This window comes from Mus caroli, unplaced genomic scaffold (genome assembly GCF_978045245.1).
Source record: "Mus caroli unplaced genomic scaffold, Mus_caroli_1 scaffold_2, whole genome shotgun sequence".
Taxonomy (NCBI): domain Eukaryota; kingdom Metazoa; phylum Chordata; class Mammalia; order Rodentia; family Muridae; genus Mus; species Mus caroli.
In genome coordinates, this window is record NW_028227257.1 from 148,692,925 (window position 1) to 148,711,562 (window position 18,638).

Here is an 18,638-nt window from a genome sequence, read left to right on the forward strand (position 1 = left end):
GCGCGAGGTAGCGGTGCGCATGCGCGGCGAGCTCACCGGCCATCAAAGTTGGGCTGCTGACTGTCCTATCCTTAGGGTTCCCTTTCCCCTTTTTAATAAAGCACAGTGTGTTTCCACAAGCTGTTCACGTGCTCGGAGCTCTCCGTTTCGGGCCTCGCGTCTACTTTAGCGGTTTCGTTACGCAGCGCGTTGACTGACGGGCAGGAGTAATAGCTTTGAAGCCTCGGGTGCGTTGTACCTCCTGGAGCTGTTAGTGGTGGATCGCTTTTTCCTCAACTCTTCCCACACTGGAATGCCTACAAGCTGTCTGTCCCTCCTCCTCCCCAAGGTCTCAGGCTCGCTATGTAGAGGAGGATGGCTTTGAACTACTGCCTCTGCTTCCTCATGCTTTCTTAGGTGGGTGGGTATTACAATCATGCTCAGGTGGCAAGCCAAGCCCGAACCGACCAGTTAGCTTAGCATTGGGTAACATCCGGTTTAAGATTGTAGCAATGGGGCTGGGCGATCGCTCAGTGGTTAGGAGCATTGGATGCTCTTAAAGAGGACCTTGATTCCATTTCCAGCACCCACATGACAGCTCAGAATCATCTGGAACCGCAGTTCCAGAGAATCTGTCACCAGGCAGTCAAGTGGTATGCAGATACATATAAAATGCGTTAGACAAGCGTGCACGGAATTGTTTGTTCATTGTTTAAGCATAGTCTACCCCACAACATAGTCTACCCAAGTTCCTGCAAAGAAAGGGCGCCAGAAGATTGGAGAGTGAGCTCTTTGGGTCCCAAAAGTTTAGTCTGATCATGTAAGCCATGCTGGTGCTTCAGGACAGCTCAAAGGTACTCAGCTTCAGGAGGAAATTGTGTTGCTTGCTGGAAACCTGAGGTATGTATGTGGCTTTAAAAGCTAGTGGATGCTACTACCCAGACCCTTGCCTGTTCTGTAGCAAGAGGCTTATGCCTGGGGGCCTGGGGTTTCTCATGCACTGCCTTTGGCTTTGTTTTGTTTGTTGTAATGCTGGCTGGCCTACAACCATATGCTCACCAGTGACTTCTGAATCCACACCACCCTTCACTAGTGTTAACAAATGACATTTCATAAATAAAAATGTCCAGATAGCCTTGCACTTAGGTTCCAGACCTCAGTGATGACTGAGCCTGAACCTATCTATATGAATCCCCCTGACCTTTTCCTACCCCAGATCTAATTTTTTCTTCCACAGAAGTACAGTGCAGTCCTCCACTTGTTCCTATAGAAACCCAGATAGCAATCAGGCAGGAAGTACAGGATAGGATGTTCATGGGTTGGCCCACAGAGAGGACAAGGCTTCTTGGTGCTGCCCATTTTTGAGATGTGCCTTAACCACAGGCTGCCTGTTGTGGTAGAGGGTCCCTGAGACCCAGTGTAAAGAAAAAAAAAAGTCCATGAAGACCAACTAATGTCTTTGAATATGTATTAATTTGTATGATCTGCAACCCCTTCCTTGCTTAGCCTTCTCAGAGACCCTGAAGGAAAGACATGTGTCCTAGTCCCTGCTAAATTGCTTGAGACCTTGTTCCATTTACCCAAGTCACCTTCCCCCCACACCAAGGACATCTTTAGAATCTGTCTTAAGGTTTTAAAATAACCAATACAATTAATGGAAGACAAAGGCAAAAGTCATAGAAAAAGCTGTTCTGGAGACGGCTGCCTAGGTGAGTCTTGGGACCACCAGCACAGTGCAGTGCTGCACGCCCTGAGGTATTCTGGCCACTCCCGAGAGTCTCCCGGGAAGCAGTGAACCAGCTGTACTCTTCCAAATGAGAGAAAACCGACACAGCCTGAGAAAGCATGTTTGGCTTTATTTTTTTATACTTTTTTTTATTTAAATAAGGAGAGTTCTTTCGTATGGAAAGACCTAGTACAATCACATATTTGAAAGGAGAAACAACAGGGACTGACCCGGAGGGAAGGGAGGGTGAATTCACGATTCCATTTCCCATCCGAAGAAGTTCCCCATATCACGTCTAAACAAGCTGCACAGTACACCTTTAGCATCGTCTGCCCTTTCAAATAGCTGGTCTAAGTGAAAGACAGAGGGAAGGCCAAAAGAAAAGCAAAGGAAAACAAAAGGACCCTCAAAAAGAACAATCCCCCATGTCCTTTTCTATAAAAGGTTTGAGGTGGAAAGCCGAGAACACAGGACCCTTCAACTAAGGAGCCTGCACAGAGCCTTCACAGGAACTGCTGCTCCAGGATTGTGACATGCCAAAGATGGGGCCTGGGGAGGTTGCAGGTCTGAAGCAAGCAGCTGGGGCTGCAGGTGTCATGCGCCTGGAAGATCACCAGTCGGAGCTGGTAGACAGTGGAGAGCACAGCTGGGTGACTGTGCTCATCCCCGACACTGACCACTCTGCTCCACATGACCTAACTTGTCTTAGAGCCATCTCACAAAAGAGCTGGCTTTTCCACTCATCAAAGAATACAGAAGCCAGACTTCTGTGCCCTTGCTTGTGAAAGATTCCCAACAGACCCTCTAACCCAGACTTGCTGGAAATGAGGGCAAGGCAAACTTGAAAGTTAACATGCAGGTACCTGGCAGAGTGGGGACCCCAGTGGATGTTGGGGGGCGGACTTAGCCAGAGTTGCCTCATGGCCTCAGCAGGCACACTCTTGTGCCCTGGGCCCTGAGTGTCAAATCATTCACGACTTCATCACTGACCATCTGGAAGGTGGCTCCAGGGGACAGGACAGCAAGGTTGACAGTGTTATCCAAGTATCTCTAGAAGCGGCAGAGCAAGCATGGCTTTGGATGTGAACCAGCGTTTCTAAATGTGTACTGCAATCATCCTTTGTTTTTTTCCCCCTTAAGGAAGCTTAGACCCAGAAGTGTTCTGTGAACTCTGAATTTGAAAATGCTAAACTTGGGAATCAGACAAGGAAAGCAACTGTTAGAGACCAGACTAAACCAGACTAAATGCAGTTGGCAGAAGTCTTCACCGACAGATGCTGCACGCTGCATCAGGACCAGCAGATTGAAGAGTCCTGGTTGCCAAACCATGGATTTCACCATCAGTGGCACCAACAAAGCCACCAGCAGTAGGAGGTGACTTCAGCAGGCAGGAGTAAAAGATTCTGCCCACCTCCACCCATCTCAGCAGTAGAAAAGGCTTTACCTGTTCCCACCAAAGGCCATGGCACCCTGACAGACGCTCCTGTTTTTATGTGTGATCTAAAGATGGGGGTATGAAACCAAAATAAGGCCCAAGTTCTATTATACTTTGAGCTTGACTCTAAAAACCACACGAAGAGATATTGCACCTTAAAACACCTCTGTACTAAAAACTTGGCTTGACCAGATCATCTGAGGAGTAGGGACATTTGGCCTGAAGCCTGCCCTCTGTCCTCAGCGTCTAGTTGCAAATGTGCCTCTCAGAGGGGTAGAGCCCACAGCTGAGATCACAGAGGTGGTGAGCACACCAAATTTCACATGCAATTTCCTGGCCTTTCCTGCACAGAGTAATTCAGACATTATATAAACAGAGCAGTGGGACATTTACTTTTTTTTCCATCTAGACCTACAACATCAATACATATAAATAAATTCTAGTGTTTCTTGTTTTTATTTAGGGTGAGAGGCAGGAGGGAAATACAGGGTTAGAGAAAGGACTGAAAACAGGTGACCTCCTAATTTTTCTTCTTAAAACAGGGAGTACTGCCATTCTGACAGCAGGCTCACCTAAAGGGCACATTTTGAGTTTGTAACAGCGTCCTGTGAAATTCTGAAAGAGAAAAATGTTTGCTTGTTTTGACACATAATGCCCACCAAGCATTAGGTGATGTGGGTCTGGCCGCATTTCTAAGAGGTGACTGTGTGGCTTTTACTGACTGAGACTTATGGGGTAGAGCTTGGCAGTGGGGCAGAGGACTCGGTCACTTCCGGGGGGCGGGGGGGTCGAAGGGCTGATAGGGGCACAGGCAGATCTGTGCTGGGGACTCCTAAGTGAACAGTGCTTCTGAGGAGGGATTCGAGAAGAGAGGAGATGTGTTGGAGGCGGGAAGGAAGGAGCCGAGTGCTGCAGCTGCAATGAAACTGCACAAAGGCTGCCCTGACTGCTAATGCTGGGGACAGTGTGGCAGTACCTGCCGGGGAAAACAGACTTCTGCTTCCTTCGACAACCAACTAGGCAGGGTGAAGCCACTTCAGAGCTCCTAAGCTGCTTCTCTGCTCTCATGCCCATGGTGACACTTGAGGACAGACCCACATGCTTGTCCCAGCCCTGCCACCAACTATGAGCTCTCTGAAGCAGGCTGTCTCCAACACCCCAGATGGGTGATTAAATGGGGGTCCTAAGCAGCAGCTGAGCACCCTGAAATTCACTTCATTTTCCTTTGAACAATGGGAAATTTTCCTTGTTCTTAGTGAAAGCAAGAAGCCTCACATACAGGTGCTCACACAAAACCTGCAAGCAGCAGCCCCAAGACACCACCCTTTAGCCACCACCAGCCTCCTTTGAGGCTGCATAGGTTTCTCTGTAGGCCACTTATACCTTGACCCTGTCCAGTTCTTTAAGGAAGGGTAACACACCTATAGCTTAGAAACCCTACCCAATACCCTGCCCTGTTACCAGGAGCGAAGGACGGAAGATGAATGTGCCATACATAGTCTTTCCTGTCGCAAACTTGACTAATAGGTGTTCACCTGTGTCCTTATATTGATTTTGGTGATAAGCTGTGAGGAGTGAATGGACAGGGATCCAGAGGGACACAGCAGGCTCCACAAAGAGGAAAGGAAATGAGTGGGGAACACAGCCACCCAGGGGGCTAAAGTACGGAGCCTAAGATGCAGTCCCCAAGTGGGGCCAATCTAGATTACAAAACTCCACAATTTCTCTGGTGCGCAATACTCACTGTGTCCAATGACAGCAAAAGGGCCCTGAACAGATAATTCTTATTCTGAAACATTAACTCCACACCAGGGAACTAAACTCAGATACCAACTTCACAGTGCCCAAGGTGGTGAGGGACCAACCAGAGTGTCCAATCACATCCTCCAAACCCCAAAGGTTAGCCAACCGGGGTGTGTGTGTGTGTGTGTGTGTGTGTGTGTGTGTGACTCTTAAGAATCACCTCTTAAGGTAGCACTGTGACATGTCAAACAGGACGGAGATAAAAGGCGACCACTGGGGACAGCAGAGCAGAGAGGACAGCGAGGAACATATAAAAGTTCAGCTATACAGATGTAGCTAGCATTTTGTTCTCATTTCCCCTTTGTAGAAACCTTAGCTGCTTTTTAAAACAAAAAGCCTCCAGCTAAAATGACCCTGCTGCCAAACCACTGTGCCTAGGGAACTGGGCGGGCGGGCGGGCAGGTCTGCACTGCACAGGAGGCTCACTCCACAGTCACTGGGCAGAGGGGAGGGGGAAGGAGGAAGTCTGCTCTTTTGTACCAAAGCAAGCAGGTCAAAGCCACATGTCCACGATGCAGGCTGGCTGACGATGGAACTCTCAGGAGCTTTCGGGAGTGGAAGAGAGCTCTGTCCAAGCCAGGCGGTGGCTGTCCAGGCTGGTGTGGCGCACCATCCCTGTTAGGTGAGGCAAGAGACCCAGGCACCTTCAGGCTTTGCTTCCCTCCACCTTGACTGCCCGAGGCTTGATAGCTCCGGTTCGCTTCATCTGGGAGGTGGCTGACGAGGCCTCCTGCAGCTTCACGGTTCCCAGGCCGGGTTTTTCATCCACTCGCTTTGCCTTAGGACAGATGAACAGGAAAACCAAAGTGACCACAGGGCAAAATGTGTAGAGACCACTCCCTTCCTGCTCCAGGGTCAGACCAAAAGCTATCCTCACAGGAACCAGGGAGGAGCCTGGTGTGCAGTCAGAACGGTCCTGTCCCTCCCACGGGTGCAGTGATTCAGAAAGGCTGGAAGACTCCCGGTCCTCCACAGAAGTCAGTAGCACATCCTTTGTGAACATTTCAGGTCCCAAGGCTGAAGGGAGGGGCCTTTTCAAATCAGTGCACCCTGTGCCCCGTGGGCAAGCAAACAGCCCCTTCAGCAGACCAATCTACCCATGGGCTGGATACCCACCCAGCTGAGGAATGAAGCCAACTGCGATCACCCAGATCTTGATGCATGATTCAGTCAAGCCCCATCCCAAGTGTCTCTGAATAACCGCATTTCCCCAGGACCCCACCTGATCTCAGGGTTACACTAGCCAGCAGCTCAGTGGTGGCCTGCACAGGGTAACCGCACTTGTCTAACTTCTGGGGGAAACTTTGTTGGGTGTTTTTGTTGTTTTGTCAGCTGAGGGTGGAACCCAGGGCCTCACCCATGCTAGTCAGGTGCTCTGCCCCTGAGTTATGCCCTCAGCTCTGGGAGAAAGGGTTTTAGAAACCCATCTCATAGCAGGAACAGTGACCTCCAAGGAACACTGGGGAAGGGGGGCAAAAAGGGAGCCATCACCCTCACAATCTCCACCTCTCAGTGACAAATTTATTAAGTCCCAGGCCTGACCAAGGTCCTGAGCTCTGAAGTCCCAGCCCACCTTTACAGGAGGAAGAGAAAAGGGCCTACAGGGAAAGACAGAGAAATCCTTCCTGTGAAGTGGGGGAGGCTGTATCCTGTCCACGATCCCACCCAGGACAGAGACATGCCACAGCACTCACTAGAGCTAGCACGCACACACACCCAGCCTGAGCTAACCCAGGCCTAACCGTGTCTCCTAGAGCGCCATGACAGCCATAAGTGGCTGGGGATAGATAGTACACCTTCTGGCATCTCCTCTTGTGGGAATTGGGCTCCTGCCTTCTCCGCAGGACAAAGAAGGATCCAAGCGCCCATCAAGAGAAGTGCTTTTGCCAGGAGGGACTCAGGTGGCCCAGCTCTAAGCAGTAGGGCACGGTTCCCTTAATAAAAACCATCCATCAGTTGGACAGTCCCCTCTCCTTTGGCGCTAGGAGACAGGCCTAAGTGTCCAGGGCTGCAGGGTCTGGGAAGCCATCTTCTACCTGTTGAACGTAGTGTCCCTGCACAGAGCCCATGTTAACTGCTGATCCAGAGGGCTTCCCACTGGGGCTAGCAGAGCTAGGCCTGAAAAAACCAAAGGCAGGGTTGAGAATACACATGTGTCACCACAGAGATGGAGTCAATGCCTAGCAGCACGTGGAGGCAGATCAAGACAGGGAGGCCCTCTGGCCAGAGGCTTCAGCAGACAGAAAGCACAGACCTGAGACAGCTAAGAATGCAAACATGGAGGAGGGCGGTCAACAGCGCCCCTCGGCACCTCCCGGAGACACACCCAGGAGAGAAGCTACAGCCCTTGCCATGAGAAGACAGCCAGTGCCATCCTCAGGCTGTGGAATCTGGACCAGTGTGGTGCGGTGTCTAGATGAAGGCTAGCAGCAGCCTTCTAAGGAGCTACCCCAGGGGGAGGGGAGAGGAGGCCCTCGGTCTCACTTGTGGAGGAAGGGGAGAGATCTACAACCACATTTAGTCCTCAGGGCCCTTAGATGTTTTATGAGAAAAAGGTCTTCTGTAAGAAAGAGTACTGTGCAGAGGCCAGCAAGTCTTTTGGGGTGAGGCTGTCTAGTGCTAGATACAACCATAGCCGGAAAAGCCATCATGGGACAGCACATCCTTTGATTTTTAACTGAGGACCCCTCGCCCATTTCCTGAAAATCTTGCTATACAAGAGTTATAGCAATCCCTCTGGTCACCACAACGCCTGTGTCTTCATATCCAGCAGCCCCTCTGTCTCTTCACAGATAAAGTTAACATGCTATTTACATGTAACCTAGCCATGTTCTCCAGTATGTGGCTTTTTGTTTTGTTTTTTTGTTCTTTTGTTTTGTTTTTTAAATATGAGCCTATAGAGGCCATTCTTATTTATTTATTTTTAAAGATTTATTTATTTCATTTATATGAGCAAACTGTAGCTGTCCTCAGACAACAGAAGAGAGCATTGGATCCATTATAGAAGGTTGTGAGCCACCATATAGTTGCTGGGAATTGAACTCAGGACCTCTGGAAAAGCAAGCAGCCAGTGATCTTAATCTCCAGCCTCCTGTTCTTTTGTTTTTGTTTGGTTCTGGGAATGGAACCCAGAGCCTGATGAGTCTAAGTACACATGCACTCTCTATACTGATCCACCACGCCCAGCTCTTCCTATACACTTGGAAAATCCTCTCTAGATTGCTTACAAACACTATGTAGACAGTAGCTATACTATATTCCTTAGAAACGATGACAAGAAGCCATTTTTGGTCCCTTCCCACCCCCAAATATTTTCCGTATGTGGCTAGAGTGCCCAGTTTCTTCCAAGGCTGTTCTCTCCTTACAACCTGCTGAGCCCAAGTCACTGCCATTGCACTGTGCAGGCAGACCATGGCGACCATGGCGTGTGTGTGTGTGTGTGAGTGTGTGTGCCTTCCCGAACCTTCCTCTCTTCCTCCCTCCACACGGCTCTGCTGTGGGCCCTCTGCCAGGCAATGACAGTAGAACGGAATGTACTCACGCACAAACAAAGCCACCATAGCAAGAGCGTAAGACAGTGAGGGGCCTTCACTTTATTCCCAGCCCAGAACACCAGAGTCAGGCGAATGGTCAGTGAAGTGGGGCACAGGTGGTAGGACTCTACCTGCACAGTGTGTCCTGGGTGACCTCTAGAAAGACACTACAGATCTGTCTGTCCCACTCAGTGCTTAAACACAAGGTATCAGTTTGTATAGTCTCAGGCCCAGGCCCAGAGCTGCTCCCCCAACCCAGCTTGAGAGAATCAAGAGACCCTGCCATGATCCAACAGATACCTCTGAGTCAAGCCAAGGAGAACCTTGATGGTTACTGGAGGTAGAAAACCCATACCAAGGAAGCCAACAGCGGGTACCAGTTTGTGGTTTGGGAAGAAAGGCCACCCACACCCAGCTTTAAGAAGTTCTCTAATAGGGGTCAGAGGGTGAGTTTGGATATGAGACAGTGGGGCTGTGGCTGCCACCCCACGAAGTTCTTACTCCTCAGAGCCTGATACCCTGCAGATTAGAAACAAATGCAGTTTCCCCAGGACGCACTTTGCCACAGCTAGCTACAGCATGAACATGTGACAAGGACGCCTCAGTGACACTCAGAAACACAAAGGGGGCCATGCTGCAATGCCTTCCACCATGTTCCCCTGGCCCATGGGCTCTTGGCAATGTGCCCCAACCCCAGGGCTCATCTTTACCTGTACGCCTGCGGGGATGGTGCAGACCCTCCGGTAGGAACATTCTGTTTACTGTCGGCAAAGTGGAAGCCTTTCAACTCCATCGGAGCGGACTAGAGTGGCCAAGAAGCAACAGAGTCATTCAGCAGCCCAGAGACAGCCTAGCCCACAGTGGCCCAACCCCAACCCGGACTCAGGGAGAGGCTCAGTCTTATTCAGTGTTTATTCTTTTTCTGAGACTACGCCTCACTCCATAGCTAAGGCTGTCCTCGACCTCCGGTCCCCATGTCTGAGTGCTAGGGTTAAAGCATGTGCAGGGGTAGGCAGGCTCTTCCTTGAAGGAACAGGAAAGATGAATGTGCACAATCGCCCAGACCCCAGTTACATCAAGCTCACGTGGCCTGGTGAGACATGCAATGCAGACTCCTGTCCTTACTCAAGAGTTTAGGTCCTGCACCTGTGGTGGCCACGTGGCTCCTCTTCATTGGCTAAGACGGGCTGTATATCGTCCTTGATGCCTGGCAGTCTGGCACATGCCAACGCCTGTCTTCCTGACTAGTTTACACTTAAGTATCTGAGACTGGAGGTGTGCCCTTTCTACAGCCGTTCTGTGGTAGAGGCTTTGGCTGCACAATGCCCCTCTCTGGGACCACCTTTACCTCTCTGCTGGTGTTCAGGACGGGAGGTTGGGAGCCAGGTGGAGGAATCCTCCGGGGGGCTCCAACAGAGAGACTCTGTCCTGGAGGCAGCTGGATGGACTGTGGCAGGATCAGTGGCTGCTGCCCGGAGCCATACCGAGGCAGTGGCATAGTGAGCTGTTGGGTGACAGCACAGTCAAGAGGCAGAAGGGACACTGGGGAGAAAGCTAAAACATGCATCTGGGAGCAGACATGGCACTCCTGAGTGGCCTCAGGCCTTGGAGTCTTCATTAAACAAAGAGTGCTGGAGACGTCACAGGGCACTGTCAGACATGAGCAGTGGCACCGACAGAGCAATGCATGTTACATGCTGCACAGAGCTGGGTGCCAAGTGCAGGCTTGGAGGGGTAAGACGGCAGAGAGCTTCCCCAAATGACAGCCGCACAGGAGGCCTGGCCTCGCATCCCTTTGTGTGGCACAAAGATGGGCACCACAGATTTTTGAATCAATGAACAAAAGAACAAACTGGAGCCTAAGAGAGCCTTCTGGAGGCTGCGAGACAGCAGGTCAGCAGCAGACCAGCAGAACCCCCGGGGCCCACAAGATCACGTCCCCAGTCAGAACAAGCCTTGGGGAAAGGATAAGCACTGGGCAGAGCAGGGTCACTTGGGTCTCTCAGTCACTGTCCTCTTCATCTCCCTGCTTTGAGTCCACAGTGGAGGGTCAGAAGGATCTATTGGAAACACATCACTGAGACACCAGGACCTCAGAGCAGAGCGCAGCAGGGACATGGTAGAGTCAGGCAGGAACGATGTCTGGCAAGGGGACAGCCTGGCTCTTGCCCTTCCACAGGCGGGGCTGCTGTACTCACTGCACAGGGTACTAAGGACTGAGGGCAAAAGGTGCATATCCAGCCCAGCATAGGGCAGGGTAGTAAGGATGGCTCTGTGTGTGTGTGTGTGTGTGTGTGTGTGTGTGTGTGTATGTGTGTGTACGTACAGCCACTGAAGGGCCAGAAGTGGGAGGGGTGGGAAAAGCAGGATGGAGTAATATAGATCAGATGAGCAGGATGTCTGGGAACCAGTATGCTAGAGCTGCCAGGAGATATAAAATGGCAAAGCTGGGCAGCCATGGGGACCCAAAGTTGAAGAAATAAATCCAGGGCAGAGCAGTGCTTGGATGACAGTGACCAGGAAGGAGGGCAAAAACAGGAAGAAAGGGCACACCCACAATTAGATGGGAGCGGGGAAGGAAGGAAGAGGGTATAAGGAGACAGGAAAGCCAGGGAAAACATCTTGAAGATGATTTTACCAGTCAGGGGCAACTGGGTGATGCTGTGATGGGGTGGTTGAGGGTGTGGTCTAGACCCCTCAGTGAATAGGTCAGCTCTGCAGGGTGTGGTGGCGCACGCCTTTAATCCCAGTGCTTGAGAGGCAGAGGCAGGCGGATTTCTGAGTTTGAGGCCAGCCTGGTCTACAGAGTGAGTTCCAGGACAGCCAGGGCTATACAGAGAAACCCTGTCTTGAAAAACCAAAACCAAAAAAAAAAAAAAAAAAAAAAAGGTCAGCTCTGAGTCTCCCTCTACACAGAGACAAAGAAGAAGGATACTTGCCAGGGTGGCCTGTTGGACGAGGGGCATCTGAGGGATAGGATGCCTCTGTGGTCCAGAAGCAAGCCGTCATGGCGGAGGACAGAGGACAATACAACATGGGGGAAGCAGCAGTAGTGGCCGTTAGGAGGTAGGACTGATGGAGGCAGAGCATGTGCACGGCTCTGAGGGTCTACTCCCATTTGTAGATGCAAGCCATGCCACACGGTGGTGAGAGGAGCAGGTCCCAGGGGTGCCTGGGTTTAGTTAAAGTACTAGAGTCCTGGCCCATGCATGCTCCCTATACACAGGCATGGGCTAGGGTATCTAGATGGAGTAAGAGGGCGAGCCAGCTGCCTGACAGAGGGAAAGGCCCGCAGCTGCCACACAGGGCCTGAGGGTGAGGAGTGAAGGGTACATTTTGGCCCACAGGTGGCAGTGGGGGTGTGGGAGCTCCAACACACAGAGAGGGCAGGCTCTGAACTGGGGACTAGAAGGGATGGAGGAACAAACATGACACCTGCCCCATTTCCAGTCCCACAGCCACCATCTCGGTCGCTCTAGAGGGAAGGGAAGCTAGCAGAACACAGCGCTGTGGGACTAGTTAGTTGGTCTGCGTCTGAGAGATACATCTGAACATCAGCACACAAGAAGCAACTGAGAGGCAAGGAGGGGGGAGACTATCAACAGACCACACGGACCTGTGGGAGCTGGGAATCCAGCATCTGGGAGGCGCCCAGCCCGGCAGCCTGGCCAAGCTGGCCCTCGTAGACCAGGGCCTGGTTTCCACTCATGGGCTGGTAGGGTGAGCCAGACTGGGGCTTCACCATCTCCAAGGGCTGTATGCCAGGAAATGCAGAGTATGGGGGCTTCAAGGCTGTACCCCCAGAGAGGATCATCGTGCTGGGTGGTGACAGGCTGGGGTGCATGTACACCTGAGACCTGCAAAAGCCAGATGGGGGTCAGAGACAGGTGAACGAGGTACACGGCCATCTCCAACACTGATGAACACAGATACCGAAGACTTGCTAAAGATCCCTGCTTCCCCAGAGAATGATTCAGTGGACTGGAACAATCCTGACCAGGGGACCGTGAACAACCCCAAGCTGTGGCAGGCTCAGGAAGACCCAATGATGACCAAGGCTGAAGCTATCGCGCATACAGAAACATTGGCTGGGGCATGGTGAATGGGGCAGAGGTAGGGACAGAAACCCCCAGCAGTCTGTGGTGACCCAGTCCATGGCCCCGGAGCAGCACACACGACACCAGGGTAGGGAGGTCTGACACCTGGGCTCTCTCACCTGAAGGGCTGCAGGGAGCTGAAGATCTCCTGGGACTGGGAGACAGGGAGCCCACCCCTCAGCCCAAGCTGCGCCTGGGCCTGCAGAGACGTGTGAAGGGACATCGGGATCTGCTGGGCAGTGGCGGCCTGGGAACAGGAGCCAGGTGATGACTGCATTGCCCGAAACACGCGCCCCCACCTCTACCTAGTCCTGGCCTGGATGGTAAGGGCACAGCTCGACTCATCTGATCTGTCTTCCCGCAGCAAAAGGCCAATAAGTGGTAAGACAAGGCACGGTCGCCCTACCACTGGAACCACACAGCAGAAGCGAGTCCAGCTACACACGTCAATGGAGGTGAATTCTGAGTATCCTTTTTAGGATATACGTGAACTGAGCTGGGTGTTGTGTCTTATTTTAGTTCCAGGACAGCCTGGACTAGAGTGTAACTCAGAAATCTTAAGGAAAGTGCTAGAAAAACAACTCGGTGTTTAATAGAACTTGTTCTTGCTGAAGTCCTGGCCTCAGCTCTCAGCACCCACTGACAACTGTCTGCAGGTCTCGTTCCAAGGATCCCAAAACTTTTGGCTTCTGTGGGCAGTACATGCACATAGCACACAAAGCACACATGCAGGAAAAATAATCATAAAATAAAAACAATAAAGGGAGGCACTAAGATCCATTTAGTGGGTCAGATTCTCAGGAAAATAGCATAACATGTCTTCAGAGTTGAGGGTACCCCATCCTGTCTGGATCAGAGACGCGGAGTAGGAAGGAACACTTTGGGCTGTATAGGAGGCCAGCACCAGTCTCTGGAAGGAGGCTCCAAAACATACCAGCCTCACACAGACAGAATCCCAATCTTGTGCAAAGGCAACATCCTACCTATCTCTAAAACTGTCTCTAATGCAATGCATCTGTGCCCAGGGACTTGGGCCTGCCAGGATCCCATTATCAACATAACCCAACTGCAGCTAATCCCCAGCTATGAGAAGTGAGGCCTCTGGGTAGGAATCTGGGGTGTTTATTCCATGCCTGTCATTTCTCACATCCTTTCTACAAACACTCTTTGGGTGCCATGGTCTGCCAGTGCTGGGTATCACATGGGGCATAGGGCAAAATCACCCGCAAAGAAGTGCAGAGTGACACAGCTGTGCTACCTCTGACCTCTGACCTGGCTACCAGGCTTGCTACCCTCACCTGCTGGTAGCTCTGCTGCTGAGGTATCGTTTGAGGAACCAGTCGGGGCTGACTTGCAAACACGTGGCCATCCAGGTACAGAGGTGGGAGGTGGCTGCCTAGAAACAGAAAACAAAAAAGGAAGGAAAGGATCAAGCCTCCCGTTGCACACGGCCATGTTTTCCAGGGGACTCAGTGGGGCTGAGGACATGTGTGAGCAGAGGCTGTGTGGTTTTCCCATGCAGCACACAGCTCAGGAAACCCAGGCAGGTGCAGGAGAGCACCTAGCCCTTCAGCGACTCCCCTGTGGGAGTGCTTGGGCTGTTTCGAGGGCCGTTTCCTATGGAAGAGAGCTGCCTCAGTCTCTCAGTCATTGTCCTCTTCATCTCCCTGCTTTGAGTCCACAGTGGAGGGTCAGAAGGATCTATTGGAAACACATCACTGAGACCTTGGCAGCTGGGCCCTCAAAATCCCCAGTCACAAGCATGATAACAGGAAGAACAGAAACAGCTCCTGGTGACAGAGGGCACAGATGAGCCCTGGCTTCGTGGGTGCAGTCCCCCTGTGGTTCAGTAGCATCAGCCTGCTTTATTGGAGAAGAAAGCAGCTCACCAGGGCCTTGGCAACGACTAGAGTCTGACTCAAAGCCCTATCTGTGCTCACTCCTCTCTGCAAGTTCCCAGTGTCTCCCTATGGCACTGCAACCCTGCTTTGCGTAACAGAGCAGGGATCACACTGTCCACAGCATGTGGGAAGTTGTAACTACCTGACCTAAAAACAAGTGTCACCCACACTCTGGACGTGAAGGCAGAGCTGCGAATCCGGCTTTTCGACAGTGAATGGAGAAGGTTCCTGGGCCTGGCTCAGGGGATGTGATACCTGGTATCGAAGCAGAAGGTGCTACAGAAGCCACGGGCATGGGCGGCATCGACACTCCACCAAAGGAGCTATAGTTGACCCCGTTGGAGGTGCCCACAGAGGATGAAGGCTGGATGCCCGAGCCTGCACCTCCTGGAGAGCTCTGCTCTGGCAAACTGGGGGAGTTTTCCCAAGCCTTGCGTGCAGACTCCATCTTTGGAAGCAAGAGGAGGGGAGGGATGCAAATTACTACTGGGGACAAAAGGGGAGAGCAGCAACCTAAGCCATGGGTGTGGGTGCGGAGGGCTCCCCACCACCTCTTCTCAAGCTAAGGTGCTGGTAAGGGCCCTAGCCCAGCACGGGCCTGGCTTTACCTTTAGTGTGAGGTCTGCAGTGGGGAAAGACATGGGAGAGAGGCCGATGGCTCTCTGCATGTGGTGATCCCGCCGCAGGATGGGAATACTCTGCGTCAGTCCTGCCTGGAGAGGGGGAAAGAGAGCCATGGGGCACATGCAGGGCTCAGGGATACAGGGCAGCTGCTCACTCAAACACCCGGGACCAGAACTCATCTAGTTTCCGTGATAGAGTCACCTCCACACCCACACTCCACAGTCACGTCCCAGCCACACAAAGGGCTGAGCTACCAGGAAGCAAGGGCTTGGATACACCCAGGCCCAAATGGGGATGAGTGGCTGGTGGCTGTCACTAGGCTCTTTGTGGTGCTACCTGCATTGAGGGAGCCTGGCTTCCAGGGGGCAACTCCTGCTTAACCAGAGTTGCCCACTAGCCATGAAAGGAGAGTCTGGGGGTGGGGTGGTGGTGCTTGCTCTGGGCTCCCTACCTAGGGAGAGCAGTCTGCCCCACAGCTAGCACAGCATGGAGACTGGAGCTAAAGTAAGCCGAGTGACCCAGTCCTTAAGAGCACTGATATCACCTCCAGCCAAAGGTCCCCAAGCCACAGAGCTGCCAGCATGGGTGCACAGGCAGAGCCAGGAGGACAGGCCAACTCACATTACTAGCCAAGACATCTTGAAGCTTGGCCACTGGATTCCCTACAGGACCAGAAACAGACCCTGGTGGCAGGCTGAAATCAGAGTCCTGGAAGAGAAGGGGGCACAGCACCTGAGCCTCGGGCCAGCTCACCTGCCCCCGCGCCCACATCAATCAGTGTCCATGATGCACTGGCCAGAGCCACAGGAGAGGGAAATGACCACACACAAGAACGGAAGCCACCTGACTTGTCTCCCCCACCCTCTGGCTGGCCTTTGAGCCCAGCTGTACCCACTGGTGCCACAAAGCAATCCAATAAAACCTGCCCACCCCTGCCTCTGTCCTAACATTCTCCCCAAAAGAGCAGAGTGCTCAGCTCCCAGCTTCCCTTTCCTCTTTAGGAGACAACCCTAAGTGTTCATCTAAGTACAAAAGAGAAAGAAGACAAAGCGAAGCTCACTTTTGGACTGACTCCGAACTCAATGGGTGGCACCGGCAGCACGGAGTCCACGTGAATCTCCACCCCATTAACAGGTGGGACAACGGCCCCTGGCAGCCGTTCAGCCCCCTCAGAGCCCTTTCTGTTTTTCAGAGACCGCTCGTTGCCGATGGGTCCTGGTCTGTGCTCCTTGCTCTGTGCAGAGCCTTGTTCTGAGTCCTTGTGGAAAAGCAGAAGGGCTGAGACACACACACATGCTTCCAGGTACCCTTGGCATCTCGGGAGACAAGACAGAGACGGAAGGGCCTCTTCTGCCCAGGCCCTGGCCTCCGTGCAGGGGACTGGTAGGTTACCTTGTGCTCAGCCTGCTTCTGAGCTTGGTCCTTGTGGCTGTCGGCCTTGGATTCTGCCATGCCAGGCCCGCTAATTTCCTCAGGCTTGAGAGTGCCATATGGGGAACTGCGCTGTGAGGAGGTCGCAGACGACTCCCGAGACTCGGCACTCAAGTCAACACCACTATCTCCCTGGCTGCTCTTAAAACCCTGCTGTGCAGAACACAAAATGGGTTAGATCCCTGACCCCAAACTGCAAAGCACTAGCATCCAGGAGGCAGCCTCTGGACAGCACTGGCCGGCCTTCCTCCCCACCACTGACCGCCACTCCAAAGTCCAAACCTGCCCTCGTACAGTGGCCCACGGCACACACCAAGTGTAATGAATGTGCCAATCCTATGTAAGCTCATGACCACTAGACACTGCATGGATCTAAGAAGGCCACCAAACTCATTTTATTCAGAGCACACAGGTGCCAGGCAATACCAGCTCAAAGGTGACTCTTATGCCAGCTCCCCAGCTAAGAGTCTCCCTCGTCTCTCTGCTCCTGCAGGCACCACACAGAAAGCAGAGGCCAAAGCTGAAGAGGGTGATAAGCTAGGGACCACAGTAGGGCACCCTGTGCAAGCCCAGCTGCCAGGGAGGGTGTTAGGTAGTGGCACTCACCTCTGAGGTGCCAGGCTCAGTACTGCTGAAGGCAGTGACAGCTGTCCTCCATGAGTCGCTGGCAGCGCCCTGCACAGGGAGGGCTGGCAAGGAAGGGAGGCAAGAGTCAGGGCATCAACGGGGGACAAGCAGTCTGGGAAGACAGGAGCCTGTAAGTTCCTTTCCACTGCAGTGACCACCAAATGAAAAGACGAGTTGATGGAACACCCTCACCCCACCCCACCCCACCCAACCCCACCCCACCCCACCCACGCCTTGTAGGGCACAGAGCTCCGAAGACAGAGATTTGTGAATGAATCTGACACACAGGCACTAATGTGAGAGCTTCTTCCAACAGCCAGCCTCCTCAGACAGGATCTTACATAGCTCTGGCTGACCTGGAACTCCCATGATCCTCCTGTCTCTGCCTCCTGAGTGCTGGGGTGAGAGCCTGTGTCAGCACGCCCAGCCATACTCTGGTTGGCCTCACTAGAATTCTCAGTCCTCTTAGGCCAACACTCTCCTGCACTGAAACCGGGAGCGAGGAGCTACGTCAAGCCTTGAATGATCCAGGAAGGCACAGCTCAATTAAGTGAGCAGCCTACAGAACTCCCCTAGCATACAAAGCCAACGAGGCAGACCCAGAAGACATATGGACAGGATGGAGCACACGTGAGCCCTGGTGTGAACAACTGAGACCCCTCGAAGCTGACTGTGCTTCAGCCCGGTGCCTGCTGCTGTGCCCGTTTGGCTGAGGGTTATTTCAGGCATTGGTGGCATGGTCAGAAGTTTCCTCCAGTCCCCATCGTTCATCCTTCCACCAGAGCAGGACGTCACTGAGAAGTGCTGTTCTACACCAGGGCCAGCAGGATAGTGACAACTATAAAGGCACAGACGTGCAGGAATACGAGTCACCCACTGTGGCATTTGCTCTAGCCTGGGTTCAGCCACGTCCTCGCTCCCTTAGAAGCCACAGAAAAGCTCTCGTTAACTGTGCGATCTTCTAGGCTCCCTGTTGTGCAGGCCGCGCTCACTGCAGGCCTTCAAGAAGAACTTGATCAATTGGAATGGCTTTATGTTTTAAAGTGAAAGCTCACCAGAAGCACAGCTCTGAGAGGGACATTAAAATCAAACAAAAAAGCTGTAAGGATATAAAGTTTTCAAGTAGGTACACTTCCGTTAGTTCCGTTCTGAACTTTCTCCTTCCACAGAAAACAAGAGGGAGGAATTCAGAGGGCTTCTCTGTGCTGAGGAAGGTGGTCCCTTACTCCCTACTGGCCATCTGAAACAGGGTGCCTTCCTGAGGGTGACATGGTGCAGAGGTTCTGCTAGTCTATTGGAGTAGTCCTGGAGCCAGGGATGTATCCCTGACCTGTGACTTCCGCAACAAGTCAGCTCAGGTGCTGCTCAACACTGACTCTGCTTGGGGCCCAGGAATAGGTCATGACAAACTCATACTGACGGCTCAAAGGTTTGAGTCTCCGGAAAGTGCCCTGCCTCTCCTGAGGCAGGCACCCACCTCAC

General features: G+C 52.5%; 1 protein-coding gene and 2 non-coding genes across 8 annotated transcripts in view; all 3 read right to left on the minus strand.

Annotated features, from left to right (window-relative positions):
• Window positions 1-1,815: 1,815 nt before the first annotated feature.
• Prrc2b (proline rich coiled-coil 2B) overlaps window positions 1,816-18,638 on the minus strand; it is an 83,653-nt gene continuing 66,830 nt past the window's right edge. For 2 of the 6 annotated variants that reach the window (XM_085835018.1, XM_021183088.3), the window contains 13 exons: window positions 17,136-17,218; window positions 16,491-16,679; window positions 16,159-16,356; window positions 15,720-15,806; window positions 15,083-15,187; window positions 14,730-14,922; window positions 13,872-13,969; window positions 12,693-12,820; window positions 12,093-12,333; window positions 9,825-9,980; window positions 9,187-9,278; window positions 6,980-7,061; window positions 1,816-5,721 (listed from right to left, as the gene is read on the minus strand). In XM_085835018.1, coding sequence (XP_085691144.1) covers window positions 5,590-5,721; window positions 6,980-7,061; window positions 9,187-9,278; window positions 9,825-9,980; window positions 12,093-12,333; window positions 12,693-12,820; window positions 13,872-13,969; window positions 14,730-14,922; window positions 15,083-15,187; window positions 15,720-15,806; window positions 16,159-16,356; window positions 16,491-16,679; window positions 17,136-17,218 — 1,784 coding nt within the window. In that variant the 3' untranslated portion in view covers window positions 1,816-5,589. Of the gene's footprint in view, window positions 5,722-6,979; window positions 7,062-9,186; window positions 9,279-9,824; window positions 9,981-12,092; window positions 12,334-12,692; window positions 12,821-13,871; window positions 13,970-14,729; window positions 14,923-15,082; window positions 15,188-15,719; window positions 15,807-16,158; window positions 16,357-16,490; window positions 16,683-17,135; window positions 17,219-18,638 lie in introns of all 6 variants that reach the window. The other 4 variants (XM_021183098.3, XM_029468771.2, XM_021183079.3 and 1 more) reach the window with 3 other exon arrangements.
• On the minus strand, window positions 10,475-10,559 carry LOC115030452 (small nucleolar RNA SNORD62). The gene has a single exon (XR_003836048.1). It is a non-coding gene; the product is annotated as a small nucleolar RNA SNORD62 (small nucleolar RNA).
• On the minus strand, window positions 14,213-14,297 carry LOC115030453 (small nucleolar RNA SNORD62). The gene has a single exon (XR_003836049.1). It is a non-coding gene; the product is annotated as a small nucleolar RNA SNORD62 (small nucleolar RNA).